Source organism: Gymnoscopelus microlampas (assembly GCF_963454915.1).
Source record: "Gymnoscopelus microlampas genome assembly, chromosome: 11".
Taxonomy (NCBI): Eukaryota; Metazoa; Chordata; class Actinopteri; order Myctophiformes; family Myctophidae; genus Gymnoscopelus; species Gymnoscopelus microlampas.
Genome location: NC_139948.1, coordinates 18,608,602 through 18,633,840, shown reverse-complemented (window position 1 = coordinate 18,633,840; position 25,239 = coordinate 18,608,602). Strand labels below are relative to the sequence as shown.

The 25,239-nt window shown below is 42.8% G+C and overlaps 1 protein-coding gene across 1 annotated transcript in view; it reads right to left on the bottom strand.

Annotated features, from left to right (window-relative positions):
• nherf1b (NHERF family PDZ scaffold protein 1b) overlaps positions 1–25,239 on the bottom strand; it is a 67,258-nt gene that overhangs the window by 11,308 nt on the left and 30,711 nt on the right. Inside the window, exons 3-4 of the mRNA XM_084072571.1 lie at positions 13,114–13,284; positions 5,915–6,068 (exon numbers count right to left, since the gene is read on the bottom strand). Of these exons, the coding sequence (XP_083928697.1) occupies positions 5,915–6,068; positions 13,114–13,284 (325 nt within the window). The remainder of the gene's footprint in view (positions 1–5,914; positions 6,069–13,113; positions 13,285–25,239) is intronic.

Below are 25,239 nucleotides of genomic sequence, written 5' to 3'. Positions count from 1 at the left end.
AAACATTTTCTAATGGGGGGGGTCTGCCCGAATACACATTCATTTGGGGGTCCTTGACATGAAAAGGTTTGAGAAGCACTGTCGTATACAGTGGCGGTTCTCAAACGTTTTCACGTCAAGGATCCCCCAAATTGGTATTTGGAGGCGGGAACACCGCTATGAGAGCCACTGCCACAGCATACTTCATCAGCGGTGTAAAGTAACTATGTGCATTTACTCAAGTACTGTACTTAAGTACAATTTTGAGGTATTTTTTACTTTGCTGCAGATTTTCATTATTACAAAACATACATCAACCACTTCAGCCCTATATACATTTCGGCCATTTGAAAATAGCCGATCTACAAGCTCACAATGCGTCGCAATGCGACACATTGTGAGCTTGTAGATCGGCTATTTTCAAAAGATTTTTATACATTTGAAAACTTGTGAAACGGGACATTCTGCATAATGAGCACTGTCTACTTTTGGTACTTTAAGTACATTTTGACACCAACACTTTATTACTTTTACTCAAGTAAATTTAGAATTCCGGACTTTTACTTGTAACAGAGTATTTCTACATTGCAGTATCGATACTTTTACTCAAGTAAAAAATGTGAGTATACTTCTTCCACCACTGATCATCAAAGAGGACCGACACATTTCTTACCTTCCATCCGTATGACTCACTGTGAATGTTTTCCCTTTGCCGGTCGGTGTGTTTTTATGCCTCTTAGTTACACAGCCCTTCCTTTGGCCCCTACCCTACACTCTAGTGTGTCTATTCTGAGAGCCGTGTCCTCCGTAAGGTCCTCAGCTACTCTCTCTGTGTGTGTGTGTGTGTGTGTGTGTGTGTGTGTGTGTGTGTGTGTGTGTGTGTGTGTGTGTGTGTGTGCGCGCGCCCTGACTTTGAGAAGAGCCTCTCCACTCCCAAATATACAGCTCCAGCACTGGGACTGAGAGGCCACTCGAGAGCCAGCGCCTTGGAAACCAAACAAAGGTGCTGACCAGTGAGGCAGTGCGCACGTGTGTGTGTGTGTGTGTGTGTGTGTGTGTGTGTGTGTGTGTGTGTGTGTGTGTGTGTGTGTGTGTGTGTGTTTGTGTGTGTATGTTAACTTAACATACACACACAAACACATTGTTAAGAGTCACTGTACTCAGGTACCCTCTGCAGCAGTGGTGGAAAAAGTACTCACATTTTAATATTGCAGTACAGAAACACTGTTAAGGCACGGTCCCACCGCACTTTTATTTTACCTCTGGGGTGGAATCTGCCAATGCTTTGTCAATGTAAATGTGTGGATTCACGCAAGAGCTGATCTTTCCGCCTGTCGCGCAGACCGTGCGTTTATCCGCTCTACACGACTTGTCCATTTGAAGCATAAAACTGCTGGAGGCAGGAGCTGATTTTCCTTCTCTGTCCAATCGGGTGAGTCGAAGGTGGACCGTCCCAAGACTCAGGAAGCACCATGGTGCTCAAGGCAGAAGGCGGTGCGGGCTACGGGGAGGGTCCTGAAAGTGAGTGACAGGTGCGTCACTCCCGTTTTTTTAGAATCCGCTGGCTGCAAAAAAATGTGGCCGCGCACAACCTGCGTTTAGCGCTACCCGACCATGTTTTGGTGGGAGCGCGCCCTGACAAAGCATTGGCAGATTCCACCCCAGAGGTAAAATAAAAGTGCGGTGGGGCGGTGCCCTTACAAGTCCGGTAATCAAAATTGACTTGAGTAAAAGTACAAAAGCATTGGTAACAAAATATACTAAAAGTACAAAAGTAAAAGTATTCATTATGCAGAATGTCCCATTTCACAAGTTTTCAAATAAAAAATAAAAATTTATATATATTTTTTGAAAATAGCAGATATACAAGCTCACAATGCATCGCATCGTGACATCGCTAAAGTGTGTAATGTATGTTTTATAATAATAATTAAAATCTATGAAGTAACTAGTAACTAGTAAGTTTTCAAATAATTGTAGGGGAGTCAAAGTACAATATTTGTCTCTGAGGTGTAGTGGGGTACAAGTAAAAGTATAGAAAAGTATTGGAAATACTCCAGTAAAGTAAAAGTACCTCAACATTGTACTTAAGTACAGTACTTGAGTACATGCACTGTACTTAGTTACGTTACACTACTGAAGTTCAGAGCGTTACCTGGGCATCTCAATGGAATGTCTCCCCAGACAGGCTTTTTTGGGGCTTTTTTTTTGTCTCTTTCTGGACTGGAGGCCAAATATGGAACCAGGGAGCTTACAGTCCGGTCTGAAACGTTTGATTATTTTTGTAGTGATTATTCTATAGTATACTTTTTCGATGAATCAAATAACATTGAAGGATGATTTTATTATCATCTTTTTATACAGTATATAATATATATCTCAACAAACTGACACACTTAAAAAAATATATATTTTATAATCAACTAAATGAATTAGTCTCATTATCCCGTTCCGGATGAGCTTAGTTTGCTGCATGTCTCTCCCCATCTCTCTCCACCTGTTTCCTGTCTCTACTGTTAACATCTATAAATAAAATCCCAAAAGACCCAAAAAATACTGTACATGCATGTTAAAATAATAATAATAATAACATCAGTCAGTCTAGCCAGTCCCCTAAATACCGCGGCCAGGTAGTAGAAGTCACCTTGGTAAGGGGCCATATAGGCCTGCTGCGCTCGGTGGTGTAGAACCATGGGGGCATTACGGCGACCAGTTGCCCCAGAGTCTCGGTCCAAACAGAAGATGTAGTCAGCGTGGCCTCGTATAGTAGCTCCGTTTCTATTAAAGCCTGGATATGTTTCATCCGGCCAGCTGAAATCTCTTGCCAGCGGTTCGACCCCGGCGCGGACCTGACGACCAGCTCTCACCCGGCGCCCATCTTGGCGGAAGGGACCTCGTCCGGCCGGTCGGTAAACACGTAGTAACGCGCGTTGAAACCGGCGAAGAAGTGGCGTTCCGCTTTCTCTAGAAAGTCTCTCAGGAACCGGGGCGTACTTGCCGACAGCGAAGATGGTCGTTGCCACGGCGATGTTGTGGGGTTCATAGATGGCGTCTAACACTACGGGGTCAAAGGTCGTCGTCACATGATTATAGAGATAATGTGTACAGATTTGGGAGATTTTTGGACAGAATCTGAATCTGAAAACATGTGTTTTGCAAAACTCGGCCTCCTGGTGGCGCTACAACATGCCGATCTGAAAGATTCGGGGCAGATTCTGGCATCCAGGGAGTGTCTGTGCACATTTTCGCTGCGATCGGGCCAACGGTGCCGGAGATTAGCTGCTCGCAGACGGACGGACACACACACGGACGGACAGACGGACAGGGCCGACTGCATAGTCTCGGCCATGCCTTCGGCATGGCGGACACAATAAGTAAAGTTTTGAGTAAACTACTCCTTTAAACCCTACTTCATACTTTGTACAACTGAATTGTGTTGTGCAGAAGTAGCAGATCTACAAGCTCACAACAGGCCTTATTGTGAGCTTGTAATAAATTAAATTGATAATCATGTGTTGATATTATACTGTATTTTTTTATATTATACTGTTAAGACTGATGCTAGCTAGGTTCTTGGTTTACCTATGATCGTAGATTACTGAGGCTCTACACTGTCTCTATGCATTTGATGTTCCGCCCGCCTGCTCCCAGAACCCGATCCAGGGACCACATCACTCCAGTCCTCCGTGACCTCCACTGGCTCCCAGTCAAGCACAGAATAGATTTCAAAATGCTAATCACCACCTACAAGGCCCCAGTGATGGAAGAAGTACTCACGTGGTTTACTTAGGTTAAGTATCCATAACCAATTGTAGAAATAGTATGTTACGGTACGGTTAAGTTCGGTATTCAAAATTTACTTGAGTAAAAGTACAAAAGTATTGACGTCAAAATGTACTTAAAGTACCAAAAAGTACTTATTTTGCAGAAGGTCCCATTTCACAAGTTTTCAAATGTATAAGATGTATACAAATCCTTTGAAAATAGCAGATCTGCAAGCTCACAACTTGTAGATAATAGGGCTGGAAGTGGTTAATGTATGTTTTGTAATAATAATCAAAATCTACAAAGTACCTAGTAATTATTAGTAATTATCAAATCATTGTAGTGGAGTAAAAGTACAATATTTGCATCTGAGGTGTAGCGGAGATGATTGAAAATTGGAAATACACCTTTTCAGACATGCATTCCCTACCTAATCCCCTTTTTTTTTTACCTTTACTTATATCGTTTTTATCTTTTTAACCTAGTTTTTCCTAATAAAGTTGTTTTTATTTAGTTTTCTGTTTAGTAAAGCGACTTTGAGTACTCAGAAAAGCGCTACATAAATTGTATGTATTATTAATAATTTAATATCATTATGTATGTGTGTTTACATTGCTTACCGTAAATCGCTCTGGATTAACCCATTAAGGCCTGGAACGCATCTGTGTCACTTAAGATTTCTTTGGCTATTTTTAAAAAATCTTGAAAAAAAAACGTTTTAAATTTTTTTCAAAAAAACTTTTTTTTAAAGAATCGCCTCAGGTCTTAATGGATTAAAAGTGTCTGCTAAATGCCTAAATTATAGATTGTAAATAACCGTTACACCCCTACAGCCCAAAAAAATTGCCATATAGCACTGTCTCGCTCACGGAAAACAGCTGACGTTCACAGTCCACAAATCACATTTCAGATGGGCGGGGGGGGTGGGTCCTGCTGCCAAATGCATATCATTTTGGGGGGGTAGAATGGGCCTCATGTGGGTTATGAGACACTTTGTTACAGTGTCCAGCCACGACCCCTCCCTGAGGACTGGCCAGTGTTACTAACTTACTGCTCTGAAACGAGGCAGCCAAATCAAAGACCAGGGGCTCCCCCTAGAGGTTTCCTGTTGTATTACGGATACAAAAAATCAATCCATTTTGGTTCCATTTGTACATTTGAGTTATGGTGCTCATTTAAATACATTCAAAGAGTTTGAGAACCACTGATCTATAAACATGGGGGGGGGGGCAGGAAGACAGCCAGCTCTGTCTCCTGTCTGTGTACTTTGGCAGAGAGAGAGAGAGAGAGAGAGAGAGAGAGAGAGAGAGAGAGAGAGACAGACAGACTTTTAATTTCCTGGTGTTTACCGCTGCAGTGGGAACCAAACAGCAGAAGGAGTAACATGGAGGAGGATGAGGAGAGAGAGGCCCCACCACGTCTCACACAGCTCAGAGTGAGAGCCATAAAGGAGGCTAATAAGCCTGATTTAATACTTAGTCGCTCGCTGGCGTTGCACAGGGCGTAAAATAGCATATCTACATTTGTGACACGTTGTGAGCTTGTAGAGCTGCTATTTTACTTTAACCCATTCGATGCTACTCGATGCCCTAAAAGGGTTCATGTTATGCAATAAACTCTTGTATCTTATGCTCTGCTTCTGGGGGGTCTGTGAGCTCAGATATTCTGTGTCATGCTTGCACAGATAATCTGTATTATCACAGGAGCAGAGTCGCCAAACTGAATGCAATAGCATTGCAATAAATGGTTATTCCCGACAAAAGTGTCTAACTGAACTGACAGATGCAGAGATCTCCATATGAGGGCATATCAGTCAGATCGGCGCTGCAACGTAGGTGTGAGGGCCGCGTATCGGCCTGAACCTCTAGTATAGTATATAGTAGGTATAAAACAGACACAGACAGACGGGTACAACGGGTATGGCTATCAACGGCGGGCAGGGCATGCATTCTCAACTTGCGGTGTGGTCTAATTTAGAAATTAGGAAATACCGCGAATAGCTGATTTACAAGCTCCAACGCGGTGCAGAGCTTGTAGATTGGCAATTTTCTTTCTTTCTGTCTTTTTTTAAGCCATTTTGCAAAACCGCAGCCAGAGGCTATAGGGCTAACTTGGGTGTCCTTGGCATGGTCAGTTTGGGAAGCCCTGGCCAATAGGCTGTCTGTCTCACCAGTGAGGTGGTCCAGGGCGGGGGCCACTCGGCACCTCTTGAAGAAGGCGTCTGTCTCGGGGTCCACCACCAGGAGCCGCGTTTCGTCGCCGCCCGACTTAATGGCCGCCACCACGTCTGAATGGTTCCTCCCTTCAACTGACACGCCGTTCACCTGTAGACGACACAAAGGTTAGGAGACACATCACCTGTAGACAACACAAAGGTTAGGAGACACATCACCTGTAGACAACACAAAGGTTAGGAGACACATCACCTGTAGACGACACAAAGGTTAGGAGACACATCACCTGTAGACAACACAAAGGTTAGGAGAGACATCACCTGTAGACAACACAAAGGTTAGGAGACACATCACCTGTAGACAACACAAAGGTTAGGAGACACATCACCTGTAGACAACACAAAGGTTAGGAGAGACATCACCTGTAGACAACACAAAGGTTAGGAGACACATCACCTGTAGACAACACAAAGGTTAGGAGAGACATCACCTGTAGACAACACAAAGGTTAGGAGACACATCACCTGTAGACGACACAAAGGTTAGGAGACACATCACCTGTAGACAACACAAAGGTTACCGCTCTATTCAGCCCTTTAAGACCTGAAGCCGATTCTACAAATGTCTTCTAAATCCCAACAGTATTCTGAAAAACGTATGTTTCTACATCAGTGGTTTTCAAACTTTTTCGTGTCAAGGACCCCCAGAATGATATGTATTTGGCCGCCAACCCCACCTCAAAATATTTTGTTCCAGGGACCCCCAGAAGCAAAGATTTGAGTTAAAAATGTTTGCTTTAAAACTATATATATTCAAAGATTTGCGCACATTTTCACAATTTTTCAAAAATAGCAGATATACAAGCTCGTAGCGCGGCACTCGGTGCCGCGCTATGAGCTTGTATATCTGCTATTTTTGAATAGCTAAAGTGTAAAACAATGCTTTTTTATCTCAAAAAAGTCTTAATGGGTTAAGCTGGAAGTTTGCACTTCTCATCCAGCTTGCTTTTTGCAGCGCTCATGCTATTGCTGCTGCTGTCACGGCTGTCTTGCGAAAATTGCTGCTCACCCTCCACCACCCCAGCTGCCACCTGTCGCTTTGGATCTGCTGTTTATGTACGGGGGATTCGGAGTCCCTATGGTTGGGAGATGTGCTTTATCAGAGTACCTAAAAGCAGATCCAATTCATCGCCAATCTTATCCCTTCATAAGTTGTCTTTATCCATTCACGAGTTGTCCTGACAGAACAAAGGTTAGGAGATATAGATAATAAGATATGGTATATGTATTTTTGGGGCGGTGTAACCGCCCCCTATAAGTGAGTTTTGGACACTGACCAATCCTGCACCGTGATTGGCCAATAGTCTACAACGCAATCTACACCCCTAACCCTTCCACAATGAAAATCTATACTTTTGCAAAGTCAGCCAATCACATTACAGCAAGTGTCATCACCACTAGCTGTAATGTGATTGGCTGACTTTGCAAATTCAGGACTGTGATTGGCTAGCGAAACACATGACACATGTGCAGCCCAATGAATAGCAGTATGGACTTAAAAAAAAGTCATCCATCCTTTTTTTTAAGTGAGTCATGTTGTGATGACCACACACCGCCCACTTCACACTGGGTGTGATTTTTTCTTTTTATTAATGAATCGACACAAACAAAAAATTCGAATATAATTTTTATAATCGACTAATCTGATTAGTCTGATTAACCACTCAAGCCCTATTTTATACATTGTCGTCGCCGTACAACTGTGGCGTGTGCAAATAGCCGATCTACAAGCCGAACGGGTCGCATGAGCTTGTAGATCGTACATTGTAGTGGAGTAAAAATATTTGTCTCTGAGATGTAGTGGAGTAGAAGTAAAAGTATTGCACATTGTACATACTCAAGCAAAGTAAAAATACCTCAACATTTTTCTTAAGAACAGTACTGAGTAAAATGTACTTAGTTACTTTACACCACTGGGTTTAAGTGGTTAAATCAGCAGCTATTTTGGAGAAGGCGGATCGAGCGGTGTCCGTCCGCCATTGTTCCACAACAGCAGTAGTAGCAGTAGTGGACAAAGTTGTTTATCACTGTCCAGGATTCCTTGCTTAATATTATCACTGGCTGCTGAAACAGGATATCCTGTACGCGCACACATGTACACGCACTCTCTCTCTCACGAACACACACACACACACACGCGCGCGTGCACGCACACGCACGCACACGCCCACGGCCCACGCACACAAACTTTATGGCAGCATTGGAAATGGCTGAAAATAGACGGGAAAACAGCAGAAGAACAGCAGATCTACAAGCCACTCGCGATGCGGCGCTTTGTGAGCTTGTAGATCGGCTATTCGCGATGATATCACCGCACAACTAAAGTTTAAAGTAGGGGAAAACTCTAACCCCAACCCCTAAAGGTAAAATCTTAATGGCTAATGCTAATCCTAACCACAAACTGAATCTCCAAAAAAAAAAAAATACGATAAAGCAAAAATAAGGAGGACCAGGAAAACGGTTCCTCACAATGTCTATTTCTCAAATTCTACTATTATGTGTGGGGACACAGAGTGGGCGTGAACGTCTAAAGCCAATTCCAGAGAGGAAGCCAGACAATAGCATCTTGGGCAGTAACAGCGGTAACAATGGGTGTCCGCTCAGCACAAAGCCCCGCTCCTCTGTGGGGGTGGGGGGGGGGGGTATCTGTGAGGCCCTCACCCCGCTATGGAGCCCCCGTGAGCCCCCCAGGCTCTCTACTCAGTGTTGCCATGTCTGCTTATTATAAGTGACTTTGGGCTTGTTTTTCTAAAGTGAAGTTGATTATTTTGGGCTTCCTAAAATGTTGCTTAAACCAGTGGGTTCGCAAACATTTTCCTGGCAAGGACAACACAAATTAATATTTGTCTAAAATATTTTGTGCCAGGAACCCGTTTGGAACTAGATTTGTGTTGTTAAAATATTCCAAATGTTTCAGATTTTTTTCCTAGATTCTTTTGAGAATAGCAGATCTACAAGCTCGATAGGTGATAAAAAAAAAAATCTAATAGCTCACAACTTTCATCCGATTAGACGCATTAAATGATTATGAAGTATCTAAATATTGAATTGAGCAACTTTGATGGTGATGGTATTTGCAAATCTGGGGGGTGCACATAAAATCCAGAGTAGACATAAAAATGACACCAGAAGTGTTTTAAAGTGAAATACCCCTTTAAGCCCCAATTTATACCCCAAAAAATGCCGAAATAGCTGAAGCTCTGATTGATTTGACAGGTGAATGCACCTTACTATTCTTTATGTCTCTTCTACTCCCTTTTCTTCTCATCTGTGCTCCCTGCTGTTTATGCCGCCTGTGTCATACTGCTCCTCGCCCATGCACTCTCTGAACAAGGGTGAATTCGGACTATGGTCCCGGGTGCGGAACCGGGACCACTTGCCAGATGTTGTGATTAGTGTGAAGGCTGCGTTCCGTACCGGAGTTCGGAACACCGTACCCGAGTACGGCTGGAGTGGTGGTCTGGAGTATGATTCATGCGTACTCGGGTACGGAACGCTGCAATGTGAAAGCCATCCGTACCAAAAGAAGGAAGTGGACTGCTAATCATATATCATTTATATATCACATGAGTGACACGTTATTTTACCTGGGTTATACCTTCTGATAGTTCTACTTTAACATGAAATAATAATCCTGCTAGTGTTTGAGTAGCGCGAGCATGAAAAAAACAAAAACTGAAAACATATGTGTAGCGAGCGCTGCTGCTATTGAGGACAAGGATAAAGATACCAAGGATTGGTCTGTGACGTCACTGTTATGCGACACGGTACATTCAATGGCATAATATGCTAGAGAGGCTGCTTATAGGATACCAAAGATCCGTCAGTGACGTCACTGTCATGCGATAATTGCAGACAACGTTACATTGCGATGTTTCAAAGACCGTCAGCGCACACTGCTTTGGTTGTGTATTGTTGCTCTGTTATTATTACAACGCAAGACAACGTCAGGAACACACTCAAAGTTTATTATTCGCTCTAAACTCTGACTCTTCCTCTGCCACATGACATCTCTATCTCCCAAAGCCCCATAGTCCACAGCGCACCTAAGTACTCGGGTACGGAAGAATCATCCCTCATCTGCGATACAGCCAAGTGTACACTGCTCGTTGTCTACAATTAGGCTACTGCAGTAGTAAAGAGACGTTTATGTTTGATCGGTGAAATGAATATTCCAACGCTAATAAAATGTATGATTATACTAGTTTTCAGTTCTCTCTGTCTCCAAACATCTCGGGAAGAAGGGGAGGCTCCACCTGTCGACAATATAAGCGTCATCAACACGTCCACGTTGAATGTAAATTCACCGGACAATCACCGCGTCAAATCACACATAGAGCGGTTTATCCGGACTTAAGTCAAGGGTCCTGGCTGCATAAAATCCCATTTTATATTAACAGAATTTCTTTGATTTCCTACATTAAAAAATAAAATATTTTTTTTTTTCAAAATATTTTTCCCTCCCCAAAATTCGTAACATTTTTCCAATTTAAAAACAAACAAATAAAAATCTAATAAATTTGAAGAAAAAATGAGAAGTAGTGAAAATACCCGATATACAAGCTCACAACGCATTGTGAGCTTGTAGATCTGCCATTTTAACTTGTTGAATACCAAATGTGATACATGGAATTACTGGAAGGCCTGACACGCACGCACGCACGCACGCACGCACGCACGCACGCACGCACGCACGCACGCACGCACGCACACACACACACACACACACACACACACACACACACACACACACACACACACACACACACACACACACACACACACACACACACACACACACACACACACACACACACACACACACACACACACACACACACACACACACACACACACACACACACACACACACACACACACACACACACACACACACACACTCACTCACTCTCCTGGACAGAGGCTGGACAGAGGCTGGCAGTGCAAGCAGACTTTCAGGCCAGTATACCAAAGCTGATTATCCCCAGTCTATAAGCTAGTCTAACTCCCAGTAACAGCTCTATACACAAAACCCCTCAAAGCCACTGTTAGTTGAAATAACATTCCTCTTAACTGCCCGAGTCTGAGCACTTCTGAAGCTCTGAGTACAGGGTATGGCAGAGCAAACAGGGAGATGTTTGTTCTATAGTCTCTCTGCTCTGACTGGGTGTGGTTTCACTGTGTTAGGACTTACAGGTAATCTGTCAACCACAGAAAGAGTATACTAACCCATTAAAAACGGGAAAGCATGTCATTTTAGATTTTAGCTAAAAGGCATTATTTTACACTTTGTCTATTACAAAATAACAGATCTACAAGGTCATAGCGTGTCACGAAGATCTGACATTTTTGAGAAATCGTGACAATTTGTGCAAATCTTTGAATATACATTTTTAAATTAAATCTTTGCTTCTGGGGGTCCTTGGAACAAAATATTTTCAGATGGGGGTCGGCGGCCAAATACATATAATTTTTGGGGGTCCAAATTCAGAGCCGGTGTGCATGAGGTCATAGAGAACCATGTGTTCTTTAAAAAAATGATATTGTCCGTTTTTTCTGTGCGAAAAATCGCACCCTCTCTGCAAAGGCCTTTATAGCAACATAAGTGTTTCAGAAAACTGTTAGGATTTAGAAGAAAAACGAAGAATAAAGGGTTATTTACTCACAACCAATAAAAAAATTGTTTGTGAAACAAGTGTACTAAATTCACTTTAGGATAATCCTGGGAGACACATCCCACCCACCTGGTACGCCACGGAACATAAAACTAGTCGTTGCTGTCAGGTGTAAATCTTGTATGTCTAAAACCATTCCTTTTTTTAATTATTATTATTTCAAAAATATTTTAAATGAGTGAAAATAGCCTGGCGTCTTGATTCGCGAGGCTTTGTGAGCTTGTAGATTGGCTATTTTCACTACTTTTTTACGACACTCTTGTACGATAAAGTAGGGCATTAATTTTTTTTTTTTTAACAAAATATAAAAAGTAGAAGATACAAGGTTTCTGCCCGACGGCGATGAAATGCTGAATGATTTGAAAAGAATTAGGAGAAACAGAAACACTAGTTGTTGTTTTTTTACACTCGGGAAACCTTTTTTTTTTTTACGTTGTCTTATTAGCATATCGTTGCTGTCGGGCAGAAACATCTTATATCCATAATCTAACTTTTTGTGTTTTTTTCATAATTTGTTCTCAAAGGATTTTCATACATTTTAAAAACTTGTGAAATGGGATATTCTGCATGATTAGTAAATAGTTTTACTTTTGGTACTTTGAGTACATTTTGATGCCAATAATTTTGTACTTTTGCTCAAGACATTTTTTAATACTGGACAGAGTATTTCTACATATTGGTATAGACCCCTTAACAGACGACGTCACACTGATAAGAACCAGTATGCATGCAACCCGTATGCGCGTAATGAAACCCATTCTGTCAGGTCTCGCTAGGACACGCCTCACCAGCCAACACACAAGAGGGGGTTGGGGTGTGCTGAAACCAGCGCACCCCAAAACAACAGGTTGAGAATTGATTGTGTGAAACAATCACCTGTGCATCCAGTCTCAATGTTGGTAAACAAATAATTGGTCTATTGATACTCAAGTAAAGAAATGCAGTACTTTTTCCACCACTGAACTACTACCACTCTACCACTAGGAAGCACTGTTAGCAGATGAAATCTTTTCAAGTTTATGACCTCAATATAAAGTGTGCACAAGTCACTCTAAAATAAGCATATACTGTACCAGCCTCCGTTTTCTTTTGGCCTCAGGATTTTGGTGTGTACTATGCGAATAATATTTATAATTGTGCCTTCATTTCTACGCTATGCTGAACTGCATGCTGGAACGTTATGCCAGTACTGAGGTTACCTGCACCTGTGGCTCTCTAACATTTTGATGGCAAGGACCCCCATGTATTTTGACTCTAACCCTAAACCCTTGAAATATTTTGTGCCAGGGAGGGACCCCCATAAAGAGGTCTGCCCTGAGATTGGGGGGGTCGCGGTTCAATCCCCAGCCGAGTCGTCCCTATAAAAATGGGATCCAATGCCTCCCTGCTTGGCAGTCACTTGAGAACCCCTATAAGGGAGTCGTCCTCGGACCCCCCACGTTTTGAGAACCTATAACTGACCTGTAGTATCCTGTCCCGGGGCTGGAGGCCCGACCTCTCTGCCGGCGAGTCCTCGTCCACAGCTCGGATGTACTGTCCGGGACGGGCCTTCTCGCTGTGCAGGTTGAAGCCATAACCGCTGCTCCCTCTCTGGATCACACAGAGACGCGGCCGCAGCTCGCTGCACACCTCCTGGAAGGAGACAGCAATACAACATGGATATGTTTAATATCGTGTTATATGTCAGGGGAGTTCCTCACATAAGAGCTTGAGGCCGATCCTACAAATGCCCTTCGAAACCAGTGGTTCTCACACTTTCAAGATTGAAAAAGAAAAAAAATCAAAAATAGCAGATCTACAAGCTCGCAGCGCGGCACGAAGTGACGCGCTGTGAGCTTGTAGATCTGCTATTTTTGAATAGCCAACGCAAAAAAATAATACGACACAGGCGCTTCAATGGGTTCAGGGGGTACAATAGTTAATCGAACTAATCGAATTGGTGGATTAAAAATAATCGATTAATAATCGATCCCTATTTCTTAAGCTTTCTAAAAAATATTTGATCAAATCGATTATTCGATTAATAGAAAACATAATAAGAAAACAATCGATAGTTGCGGCACCTTTTTTTCCTAAACAAGCCCTGAATTTACAGCCAACCTGACAAAATACCTGGACCGTGACGGGTCCTAGCTGCCCCGCCCCCGGACTGACCACCACAGGCACAAACACGATGGAGAGCTCCAGAGAATCATCCAGCACCAATATGAAGCCTAGGCTGAACATACAGACAGACAGACAGACAGACAGACAGACAGACAGACAGACACAGCGGGCTGCGTTGCATGCTCCTCTGCTGCTGCTGCGCGATGTGAAGCCTGGGCTGAACATACAGACAGACAGACAGACAGTGCATGCTCCTCTGCTGCTGCTGCTGCGCGATATGAAGCCTGGGCTGAACATACAGACACAGACAGACACACTGGCTGCAGAGGGCATTGCTCCTGTGCTGCTGCTGCTGCTGTGCTGCTGTCGCCTGGCCACTGTACAAGTCACGAGGGATTTAACTGACGCTGTTCTTTAACACGTGACTCCATGTTTTTTTTTTGTTGCTGGGACAGGAAGGAAAAAGGGGGTCATCATTGCCAGAGAATGGAAGCATGTGATTGGAGGGGTCGCCGCCGGTGGATTCGGGAAGGGGGGGGGGGGGGGGGAGAGGGACGGCCTGGTTGGTTGGTTGGTTGGTTGGTTGGTTGGTTGGTTGGTTGGTTGGTTGGTTGGTTGCAGTGTTCATTGTGACGACAAGTTTTGATTTATTTTAGTCATAGTCTTTTGAATAAAATTCAGTTTCAGTCCTATTTAGATTTAGTCTAGTTTTAGTTGACTTAATATCATAAGATTCTAGTCGACAACATCTACAGCTGATTTAGTCTACTAAAATGTATTTCTACAAGCTTGTAGATTTGCAGCTTGTAGATCGGCTATTTTTGGAGCTTGAGGACTTGTCTTAATGTCTACTGGATCTCTTCTACACTAGTCCCTCCCTAGCATTATAGTCTACGGTACCTTTTATTTGTTGACGCAATTGTCAATATGTTTAGTCATAGTTTTAATCATCATAGCTTAGTTTTTGTTTAGTTTCTGTTTAGTTTTCGACAGTGAGAAAAGGTTGTCGACGGACATTTTATCGTCATAGCTTTAGTCGACGGAATGAACACTGCATGGTTGGTTGGTGGGTCGGTCGGGCCGGGGAGGGGAAGGGGAGAGGAAGGGAAGGGAACCAGCTCCGGAAGAGTTGGCCGGGACCCAAGGCTCTCTCCAGGCTCTCTGAGCAGGACAATGGAAGCTGCGCGCTGACCTCTGACCTTTCCACACACCCCACCTACTCTTGTCCCATGCAGCACGGCAGCGCTGCATGCAGTGGTGGAAAGTAACTAAGTACATTTACTTAAGTACTGTACTTGAGTACAGTTTTGAGGTATTTGTACTTTACTTGAGTATTTCCAATTTCCAATACTTTTACTTCTACTCCACTACATCTCGGATCCAAATATTGTACTTTTACTTCACTATTTTTTTTTGAAAACTTTAGTTACTAGTTACTTTGTAGATTTGAATTATTATCACAAAACATACATTAACCACTTCAGCCCTATACATATTTTGACGATTTAAAAATAGCCCATCTACAAGCTCACAATGCGTCGCATCGCGACGCATTGTGAGCTTGTAGATCTGCTATTTTCAATAGATTTTTATACATTTGAAAACTTGAAATAGGACATTCTGCCTAATGAGTACTTTTACACTTTAAGTACATTTTGACACCAATACTTTTGCACTTTTACTCAAGCACATTTTTGATTCCGGACTATTACTTGTAACAGAGTACTTCTACAGTACATTGCAGTGTTGATACTTTTACTTAAGTAAAACATTCGAGTAGTTGTTCCACCACTGGCTGCATGCTGCTGCTCTGGGACGGCAGGAAGACTTGGAGCCGTACTGTACAGTACGTACGGTCATCCACTCCCACACCCCTCAGGACCCGGAGCCTCCCTTTTCCTCTGTGCGGACACCGCCGTTTCTTTATTTAGCTAGTGGCTAATGTCCTGGAGGAGGTCGGAACACGTCGCGTAACGGAGCTAAATATACAGGAGGGACACAGCAGCGAGGTGGGCCTGTATAGTTAGCTGTCAGCGTCATGACATTTATTTGACGATTAATTGTCATACGAATAATTATGATTAACCCTTTAAGACCTGAGGCCGATTCTAAAAATGTTTTCTAAATCCCAACAGTTTTTTGAAAAAAAAAAAAAAAATCCACGATTTTTCAAAAATAGCAGATCTACAAGCTCGTAGCGCGGCACTCGGTGCCGCGCTATGAGCTTGTAGATCTGCTATTTTTGAATAGCCAAAGAAATCTTAAAGTGACACAGATGCGTTCCAGGTCTTAATGATTTAACCTGAGGCCGATTGTACCAATTCTAAAAAAAAAATCAAAGTGACGCGCTGTGAGCTTGTACATCTGCTATCTTTTAATATCCAACACCAAAATCTAAAATGACACAGATGCTTTCCCGGTTTTAATGGGTTAATTGTGTTTTTGGCATTGTACGTTGGAATCTATAAAGTTAAATTACATTTCTGTTGGGCTTTTAGGCTTTGTAAACTAAAATTGCACAGGGCAGTTATGACGAATAACTTCAACTTACAAAGAAATTACTTGAAAATGACCACTGACAATAGTCAAAATAAATAATGTACTACGGCCAAAATAGGCCATATTTAATCATTGATTAAAACAACATTTTCAGAGAGAAAAATTGCCCTGTGCAAAAATTGCAAAGGGCAGATTATGACAAATAAATGAAATATACTGTACAAAGAAATGACTGACATATTTAATAACTGTGGACTTAATCATTTTGTAGCTATTTTTGGAAAATGTTGGTCCGGAAACGATTATGCCGATTATGCAAAATAAGTGCAATTATCTCAAATATTTGCGATTAGGCGAAGTACGTAATAATTGTGACAATGACTTAGTCAGGACTGGCTCTGTGCTCCCACCCTTAGCCAACAGAATACGACCAGAAACAATAAGTTGATGATTCATTTTACAAACACAGGAAAGTCATCTGACTTACAGTCGTTATTTATACTTTGTCATACAGGCGTGACTCGAGGAGCGGCATTATGGTCTTACAATGAAGTGTACATTACGGCCATTCAGCTCTCTCTCTCTCTAATGGACATCGTCCACTCTCTGTTACTCACACGCATGCGCACGCGCGCGTACACACACACACACACACACACACACACACACACACACACACACAGATGCCGGCTGACGGTGAATTATCACTCAGTGTATATTATACAGTATATTATGTAAGGTGATGTTTGCATTTATACACATTCAGTATACACACACACACACACACACACACACATATTTTTTAATGAATAAAATGTAATTTTGACTAAACGCTATTTTAGAAAATTGTGAAAATGTATGCAAATCTTTGAATATATATATATATTTTACTGAAATCTTTGCTTCTGGGGGTCCCTGGAACAAAATATTTTCAGATGGGGGGGTCCGCAGCCAAATCCATACTATTTTTTGGGGTCAATGACATGGAAAAGTTTGAGCACCGCTGATATAGCAACATACGTTTTTGCAGAAAACTCAGACATTTGTAGAATCGACCTCAGGTCAGCGGAGTCTCCGGTAGGAGACTGACCCAGCCACCCCGGTCATCAAATTATTGGCTCAGGAATGCGACAAAAACAAAATCTCTATGAATTCAAGGCTTCGTGGGGTGTGTAATTAATAGAAAATAAGTCTCTTTTTGGGGGGGGGGGGGGGGTGAACTACTCCTTTAATGGGTGAGCTCCCCTCAAGAGGTGGTCATCTGGGCGTTGGCGCCTCATCGCCATAGCAGGAAGATGTGCTTTTGTTTAAGGAGCTAACCTCTCCCTTACTCTGTAGAGCTCCAGGAAAACCTGGATTTCCTCCAGGCTCCACCTGCTTCCCGGCTTTCTCAAGTGACAGGAGCAACGAAGCTGGAGACCAAGAAGACACGTTTTCCTTGACCAGCCGTCCACCCTTCAACCCTTCTCAAGCTATGTCGAGACAATGCTTTTCCTCGTCTTCCAGAAAGTCAATAGGACTGCATGATAACAAATCATTTTTTGTTTGTTTATATCGTTGCTGTCGGGCAGAAACCTCGTATCTCCATATTTTAACTTTTTGTATTTTTTCGTAAATTAACGGCCTACTTGACCACACCACAGCGTCGCACGAAGGCACCAAAAGTAGCAGATCTACAAGCTCCAAACGCGCCGCGTTTGGAGCTTGTAGATCTGCTACTTTTGCTATTTTTGAATTTGAATCCTGAAAAGTATAACACCTGTTTAGGACATATGAGGTTTCCACCCGACAGAGACAATATATTTTACTGTATATCATCAATATACATTGAATTCAACCTTTTACAGTAGAGAGGCTTCCAGAGCATTGCAAAAATATCTGTTTTTTCTATTTACAATGTACATTTATGGGCTAATATTATATTTGAAGTAACTGTCAATATACAGTCGGTACATCTACTCTCATAAAGTCATCACTGTGCAAATTCCTTTCTGATGCCCGTAGGGTCACTTTTTCAAAACTTCCCATTTCAAGTTATTTCCATATATTTATAAGGGGAAAAGAATAAACTGGTCTGCTTTGTGTCCATAAAACAAAAAATAAACGTGGGGAAGCAGCATTTAGTTTTTATGCACCACATCTGGAACAAACTCCCAGGAAACTGCAGGTAAATGGTGCATTTATATAGCGCTTTTATCCAACGCGCTTTACATTGATTGTGCCATTCACTCACACATTCATACACCGATGGCGGAGGAAACCATGCAAGGCACCAACCTGCTCATCGGGAGCAATTAGGGGTTCAGCGTCTTGCTCAAGGACACTTCGACACTAACTCTGGGGGAGCCCCCCAGCCCGGGATCGAACTGGGAACCTTTGCGGATTCCAGTTCACTCTACCCGGCCACTCTACTCCTGAGCCACTGCCGCAGGTCTGCTGCCACTCTTATCTCTTTTAAAACACAACTAAAGACCTTTCTGTTTGCCGCCGCCTTTGATTGAGGTACTTTTCTTCTAATTTTCCTCTCTTCTGCACTGTAGCTGTTTTTTATTTTTTTATTGTACTGCATGCATCCTATTGTCATTGTATAATTGTGTTTCCTTTGCTTGGGCGTTCTTCGTCCAGCACGTTGAATTGCCTTGTTGTTGAAATGTGCCGTACAAATAAAACCTTGCCTTGCCTTGCCTTGCAGCACCGGTTGTGTGTTCTCTGGTGGTCACAGAACAACAAAGTGTCCCTGAGGGACAGCAACGTGACATGCTTTAGGACCCTATAATGAGCCAGTATGTGTGTCCCGCTCATTATCACCCTGCGGTGCTTCTGATTGCCGCTCCTTCTCTGTCCCGCAACCCCGACATTAAGAGATGCACCCTGTCAGTGAGGTTTACCCTGCTTCCTGTTTTAGCTGTCTAATCACACTGCTGCTGGCTGCTTCATTTGCATGTTTGACACTGATCGCACCAAGGGGAGGGTGGGGTTACCAGGATAGCTCACATCTAGCGCAGATCTACAAAGCTTGCACAAATTGTCACGATTTTTCAAAAATAGCAGATCTACAAGCTCGTAGCGCGGCACTTGGTAGCCCAAAGAAATGTAAAAATGACACAGGCAGACGCGTTCCCGGTCTTAATGGGTTAAAACAATCCACAACAGGACGAACAGTCGTGAATACAAAAGGAGAGTTTTCATACATTGTACAGTCTGATAGCTGTTGGCACAAGGAAAGTCTGTATACCGCTCCGTTCTGGTCTCAGGTAGAGTGAGCCTCTGGCTGAAGGTGCCCTCTTCCACTCTCTATCACGGAGTGGATGCGAGGGGTTAATGCAAATAAATCAAAGGGTGTTTTTTCTATCGATTAGCCAATAATTTGATGACCGGCAGCGGTTCCAGTAGGAGACACAAAGGAGACTCTTTGTGTCTCCTACTGGAACCGCTGCCGGTCATCAAATGCCGGAAACCGCTGCCTACCGGTCAGCGGGCACCGAGTGCCGCACTATGAGCTTGTAGATCTGCTATTTTTGAATAGCCAAAGACATCTAAAATGACAGAGATGCGTTCCCGGTCTAAATGGGTTAAAAGGAATTAAAACGGCCCAAGTCTCTGAGGCCCATCTGTGTACACACACCACTGAGGTCTCTGTGGACACGCAGTGAAAGCCCAGTAAGCAGTGTGTGTGTGAGTATGTCTGACCAGTCAACGCATAAAGCCGCGCAAGGCCTGGGAAACGCCGGGCCGCACGACGGGGTGAGGGTCAGCGGAAGAGCCTGGCAGGGACAACAGAGGACGGTCTGTAGTCCAGAGAGGAGAGGAGCGGAGCAAAGAATCTCCATGAGGGGACGGAATCCCTGGAATCTGCTGAACACACACAAACCACAAGGCCTTCTGCAAGGAAGGGAACTGAGGAGGACGACGTAACTGACTCCTACTGCTTGTTCTGTGTGCGCGCTCTCTATGTGTGTGTGTGTGTGTGTGTGAGTGTGAGACGCGTGTGCGTCTACACTGCGACGACGTACAGCGCACACTCATTTGCATGCTTGGACACTAACATAACGTTGCTGTCGGGCAGAAACCTCTTATCTCCATATCTAAACTTTTGGTGTTTTAAAAAAGAAATGTAGAAGGCGTTTTTAGATTGGGCCTCAGGTCTAAACGGGTTTAAAGAACACATCCCTGCGGCAAAGTAAAAAGAACAGTAGGTTATCGACAGTTAAGAGAGTCACTTAAGGTACAGTGTATACTTATGCCTTTCTATGTACAATGAGTCAACGGCAGTGGTGGAGAAAACATATTCGCCTGGGGTCACACACGCGTGCACACACACACACACGCACGCACGCACACGCCACACACACACACACACACACACACACACACACACACACACACACACACACACACACACACACACACAAAGAGTATCTCACATAACTTCCACCCATACATCTCTGAGGCTACAACCAAATATTTGTGTCCGATAAAGCTTGGCTCTTGGTCAGCAAATATTTTGTGCATTTTCTCTTTGGTCAGACTCTCCATTATATTGACATGCATTCCCGGGCCCTCCTCAGCCATGCTGAGCTTTCAGCTCGGGACTCGTTCTGGTAGAATTTAGGCGGGGGGGGGGGGGGGGGGGGGGGGGGTGTGCAGGGAGGGAACCGTTTATGTCACGGTGAACCCTCAGGTGAGAGCGGGTCACCGTGAACCAACAGACAAGTTCAATTCCCACTTCATTTTGGAGCGATGACAGAATTCCTTCTGGTGCTCATCTGACTCTTCCCCTTTCCTCTAAATACACCTCCCCCATAATAATAATATGGTACCTGTCGGGCAGACACCTCTTATCTCCATAGTCTAACTATTTGTGTTTTTTTCATAAATTAACGCCCTACTTGATCACACTACAGCGTCACAAAAAGAATCAAAAGTAGCAGATCTACAAGCTCGAAACGCGTCGCTTCGCGCCGCGTTTCGAGCTTGTAGATCGGCTACTTTTGCCGTTTTCTTATTTGAATCCTGAAAAGTAACAGTGTTGGACATATGAGGTTTTCCACCCGACAGAGACGATATCATTAATATTAGGCCTCTTAAGACCAATGATGAAACCATGAACTTCGTTGGCCTTTTTCCTTTCTCTCTGCACTAAAATGTCTTTGATGAAAATAGCTGACATACTGCACAAGCTCCCGACATGTTGCAATGTGACGTGTTGTTGTGAGCTTGTACCGTAGATCGGGGAAGGTTTTGCTGAATGCCTACTTTCACTGGACGTGTTTTGACCTATTATGATGACCTGCCCAGAATGAGTTCAGAGAGAGAGTGAGAGAGAGAGAGAGAGAGAGAGAGAGAGAGAGAGAGAGAGAGAGAGAGAGAGAGAGAGAGAGAGAGAGAGGGTGAGGAAAACAAGTTGAATCCTGTGGTGACCTGTGCTCTTTGGCCCAGAGGAACACGGTCAGAGAAGGGCTTGTCGTTTTTCAAAACTAGCTAACTAGAGCTCACAACGCGTCACGAATGTGACGCTTTGTGAGCTTGTAGATCTGCTATTTACAGCGTGCAACACTAGCGTGCAACCAAGTATAAAATAAATCAGACTTAAACGCGTTCTCTCTGTGATGATGCAAACCTTTCCCACAGTGGAGGGAAGTGGAGCACAGGAACCGATGGTATGTCTTCCCTCAATATGCTTCCCTCTCAGTGTGTTCGCTCCACTTCCTCATAGAAGAGAGAAATCAATGCACACGGTGAAAATAAAAACACAAAACAGGAACGCATTGTGTATAGTAGCACACACACACACACACACACACACAACTGTAAAATACATGCATACGATACAGACTACACCAGCACGTATAGGCAAAAGACTCATTTGTTTTCCAGTGTTTGTTGAACACATAGTAAATCACTATTTTTTCCTATTGACTGTGGCTCGGGTGAACCGGAATGAAATCAGTGCATGTAACTGTGTTTGACGCGGACCAAATGAAGTTATACACGCGCAGACGCGCCGCTTCAAACCGCTGATTAGCAGGAGAGCGTGGCGAATCTCACAGGGAGGTCTGTGTGTGTGTGTGTGTGTGTGTGTGTGTGTGTGCGGTTTAAGAGGATTGTGGCGTGTGAACGCACAAGCGTGCACGCCCCCCCCCCCTGTTTACCCCCCGGCCGTACAGGTGAGATAGGCAGGGGGCTCTGCTGTGCGCAAGCTGCACGGACTCATCCTCTGTACGAGCTGACACGTCCTGTACCACGGCGTAGTGGTTCTCAACCTGTGGTTCGGCTGGTTCGTTTGGTTTTTGGCTTTTTAAATCCTGAGCAATTTTACTGCTCAATCTAAGTCTAAATACTCGGTAGAAAAGAAGAAAACAAAACTGACGTGATGCACACTTTGTTGAAGCATGATTATCAATAGATAATGTAAATCATGGCCTGCCAGCTATCGATGGGCAGCTTTTGTTGTCTGTCAACCCTCGCTTCAGAGCAGCCGATAGGAAGTGGCACAAACCTAGCCAATCTGATGACCTTTTCCCACTTTCATTTCTTCACTCCTCTAGGACTTCTCCCTCTCATGATCCACACGTTAAGTCCACTTTCCAGGGTTTTTTCCCCCCCTGCTACGGGTGCAGCAGTTAATTGAACTAATTGATTTAAAGGTAGGGTAAGTGATATTTTTTGGTTAAAACAAAAAGTATTTTGTTAAAATGTTAAAGCACTATATTCTGATAGTAATCATTGCTATAGAGTGTTTTTTCAGTAACAGGAGTCTCCCCGTCTCTCCAGCTCTTTAATAAACAGAAAATACATTTACTGGTAGGTGTCAAAATCTCAGCCAATCAGGAGAAAGTACCCATTTTTAAGCTTCATTTTATAGTGTTCCAGTTCCAATTTTGTCTGCTCATTTCTTAGTGTCATCACTTCCAATTTCACTTGTTTAATCTATATCCTGATTGAGTTCTCTATCCTGATGGGATACAATTGGAAATGAAACTGAAACTGAAACGAAAATGCATTTTCTGTTTTATATAGAGCTGGAGAGACAAGGAGACTCCTGTTACTGAACAAACACTCTATAGCAATGAGTACTATCACAATATACATTAGAGCTATTTAACACTTATTTTAACCAAAGAAAATCACTTACCCTACCTTTAACCGATTATTAAAAAAAAGTAATCGCTAATGATAATTCAATGAAAGAATTGATTAATAATCTATTTTGAGCATGTCATGGTTACAGGGGGAAACGTTTAACCCATTAAGACCTGGAACGCATCTATGTCACTTTAGATTTCTTTGGCTATTCAAAAATAGCAGATCTACAAGCTCATAGCGCGGCACTCGCGCTATGAGCTCTTGATTTAAAAAAAAAAAAAAATCCAAAAAAACTGTTAGGATTTAGAAAACATTTTTAAGAATGGCCTCAGGTCTTAATGTTTTTTTTTTTTTTTTAAGGAAAGTGAAAATAGTAGATACAAACTCACAACGCATCACTATGGGAGGGAGGGGTTGAATGGAATGCCACACACCATTCGGCAACCACAGGCAAATAACAGCTCATCTTACTAAGATATATATTTCCTTCTCGATTATAATCATTTTGGTGCTGGTGATTTCCCTTTGGTGGTGGTGGTGGTGTCTAAAAGCTCTTTGTGGGGTGCCCAAAAAATGCCTCTATGCAGGAAAATCCCTGCTTTCTAAAAAACAACAACTGTGTTCTGCCTTTAACCAAAAGGAAGCTGGCTGGCCTCAACTATGGCCTCTCTCCTCAGCTCCCCGCCCCCACCGGGCCTCTCTGCTGAAGCTTTCATCACCTACTTTGATATCCTATCGTTGCTGTCGGTGCAGAAACCTCTTATCTCCATATTTCACCTTTCTGTGTTTTTACACAAAGAGTCTCCTTTGTGTCTCCTAGCGGAACCCCTGCTCGTCGTCAAATCGTTGGCTTAGGAATGCGACAAAAACTAAAACAATATCAACAAATTCAAGTCTCCATGGGGTGAGTAATCGATAGAAAATAAGTACTTTTTTGGGTGAACTATCCCTTTAATAAAGTATTCAATCGATCGATCAATGCATCCATACCCTCAGGTTGCGTCCCGTCTACCAGAGTCAAATATGAAGTCCATTGCGCTCAAGACTAAACAGTGCGTATGACCAAAAAGTTACTTTGACATATAACAACAAAGGGTTTGCACACTTACAGGCAAAATGCTTTTGAAATGGTTTACTGTGGCAGATTAAGATGTTTCAGTCATAGGTCAAAAATGATCTTGTCAGAATAACTGCCACTTAGTTAAACGAGGGTCATCTGATTCAACTTCATTTTAATTCATGTTATCTAAAGTCAAGACACATACAATCAACAAGAAAGCTAAGAAAGATAGTACAAAAACATGACCGTGTGTATGTATAGACTAGAGCAGACCATAACTCTATGCATGGATTATTTCTGTTACATAAGATAATACCACTAAATTCCTAATTCTTCCTTTACAATCCTTTAATCCATTAAGACCGGAAACGCATCTGTGTCATTTTAAGATTTCTTTGGCTATTCAAAAATAGCAGATATACTGTACAAGCGCATGAGCTTGTAGATCTGCTATTTTTGAAAAATCGTGAAAATGTGTACAAATCTTTGAATATGTATATTATTCTTTAAAGCAAACATTTTTTTACTCAAATATTTGCTTCTAGGGGGTCCCTGGAACAAAATGTTTTGAGATGGGGGTCCACGGCTAAATACAAATTTTGGGGGTCCTTTACATGAAAAAAGTTTGAGAACCACTGATATTATAGCAACTTAAGTATTAAAAAAAAACTGTTAGGATTTAGAAGACATTTGTAGAATCCCCAGAAGCAAAGATTTGAGTAAAAAATGTTCGCTTTACAAAATATATATATTCAAAGATATCTGCTATTCTTTAATAGCCAAAGAAATCTGAAAATGACATATTCAATATGATGACGTATGTATGTCTTCTGCTG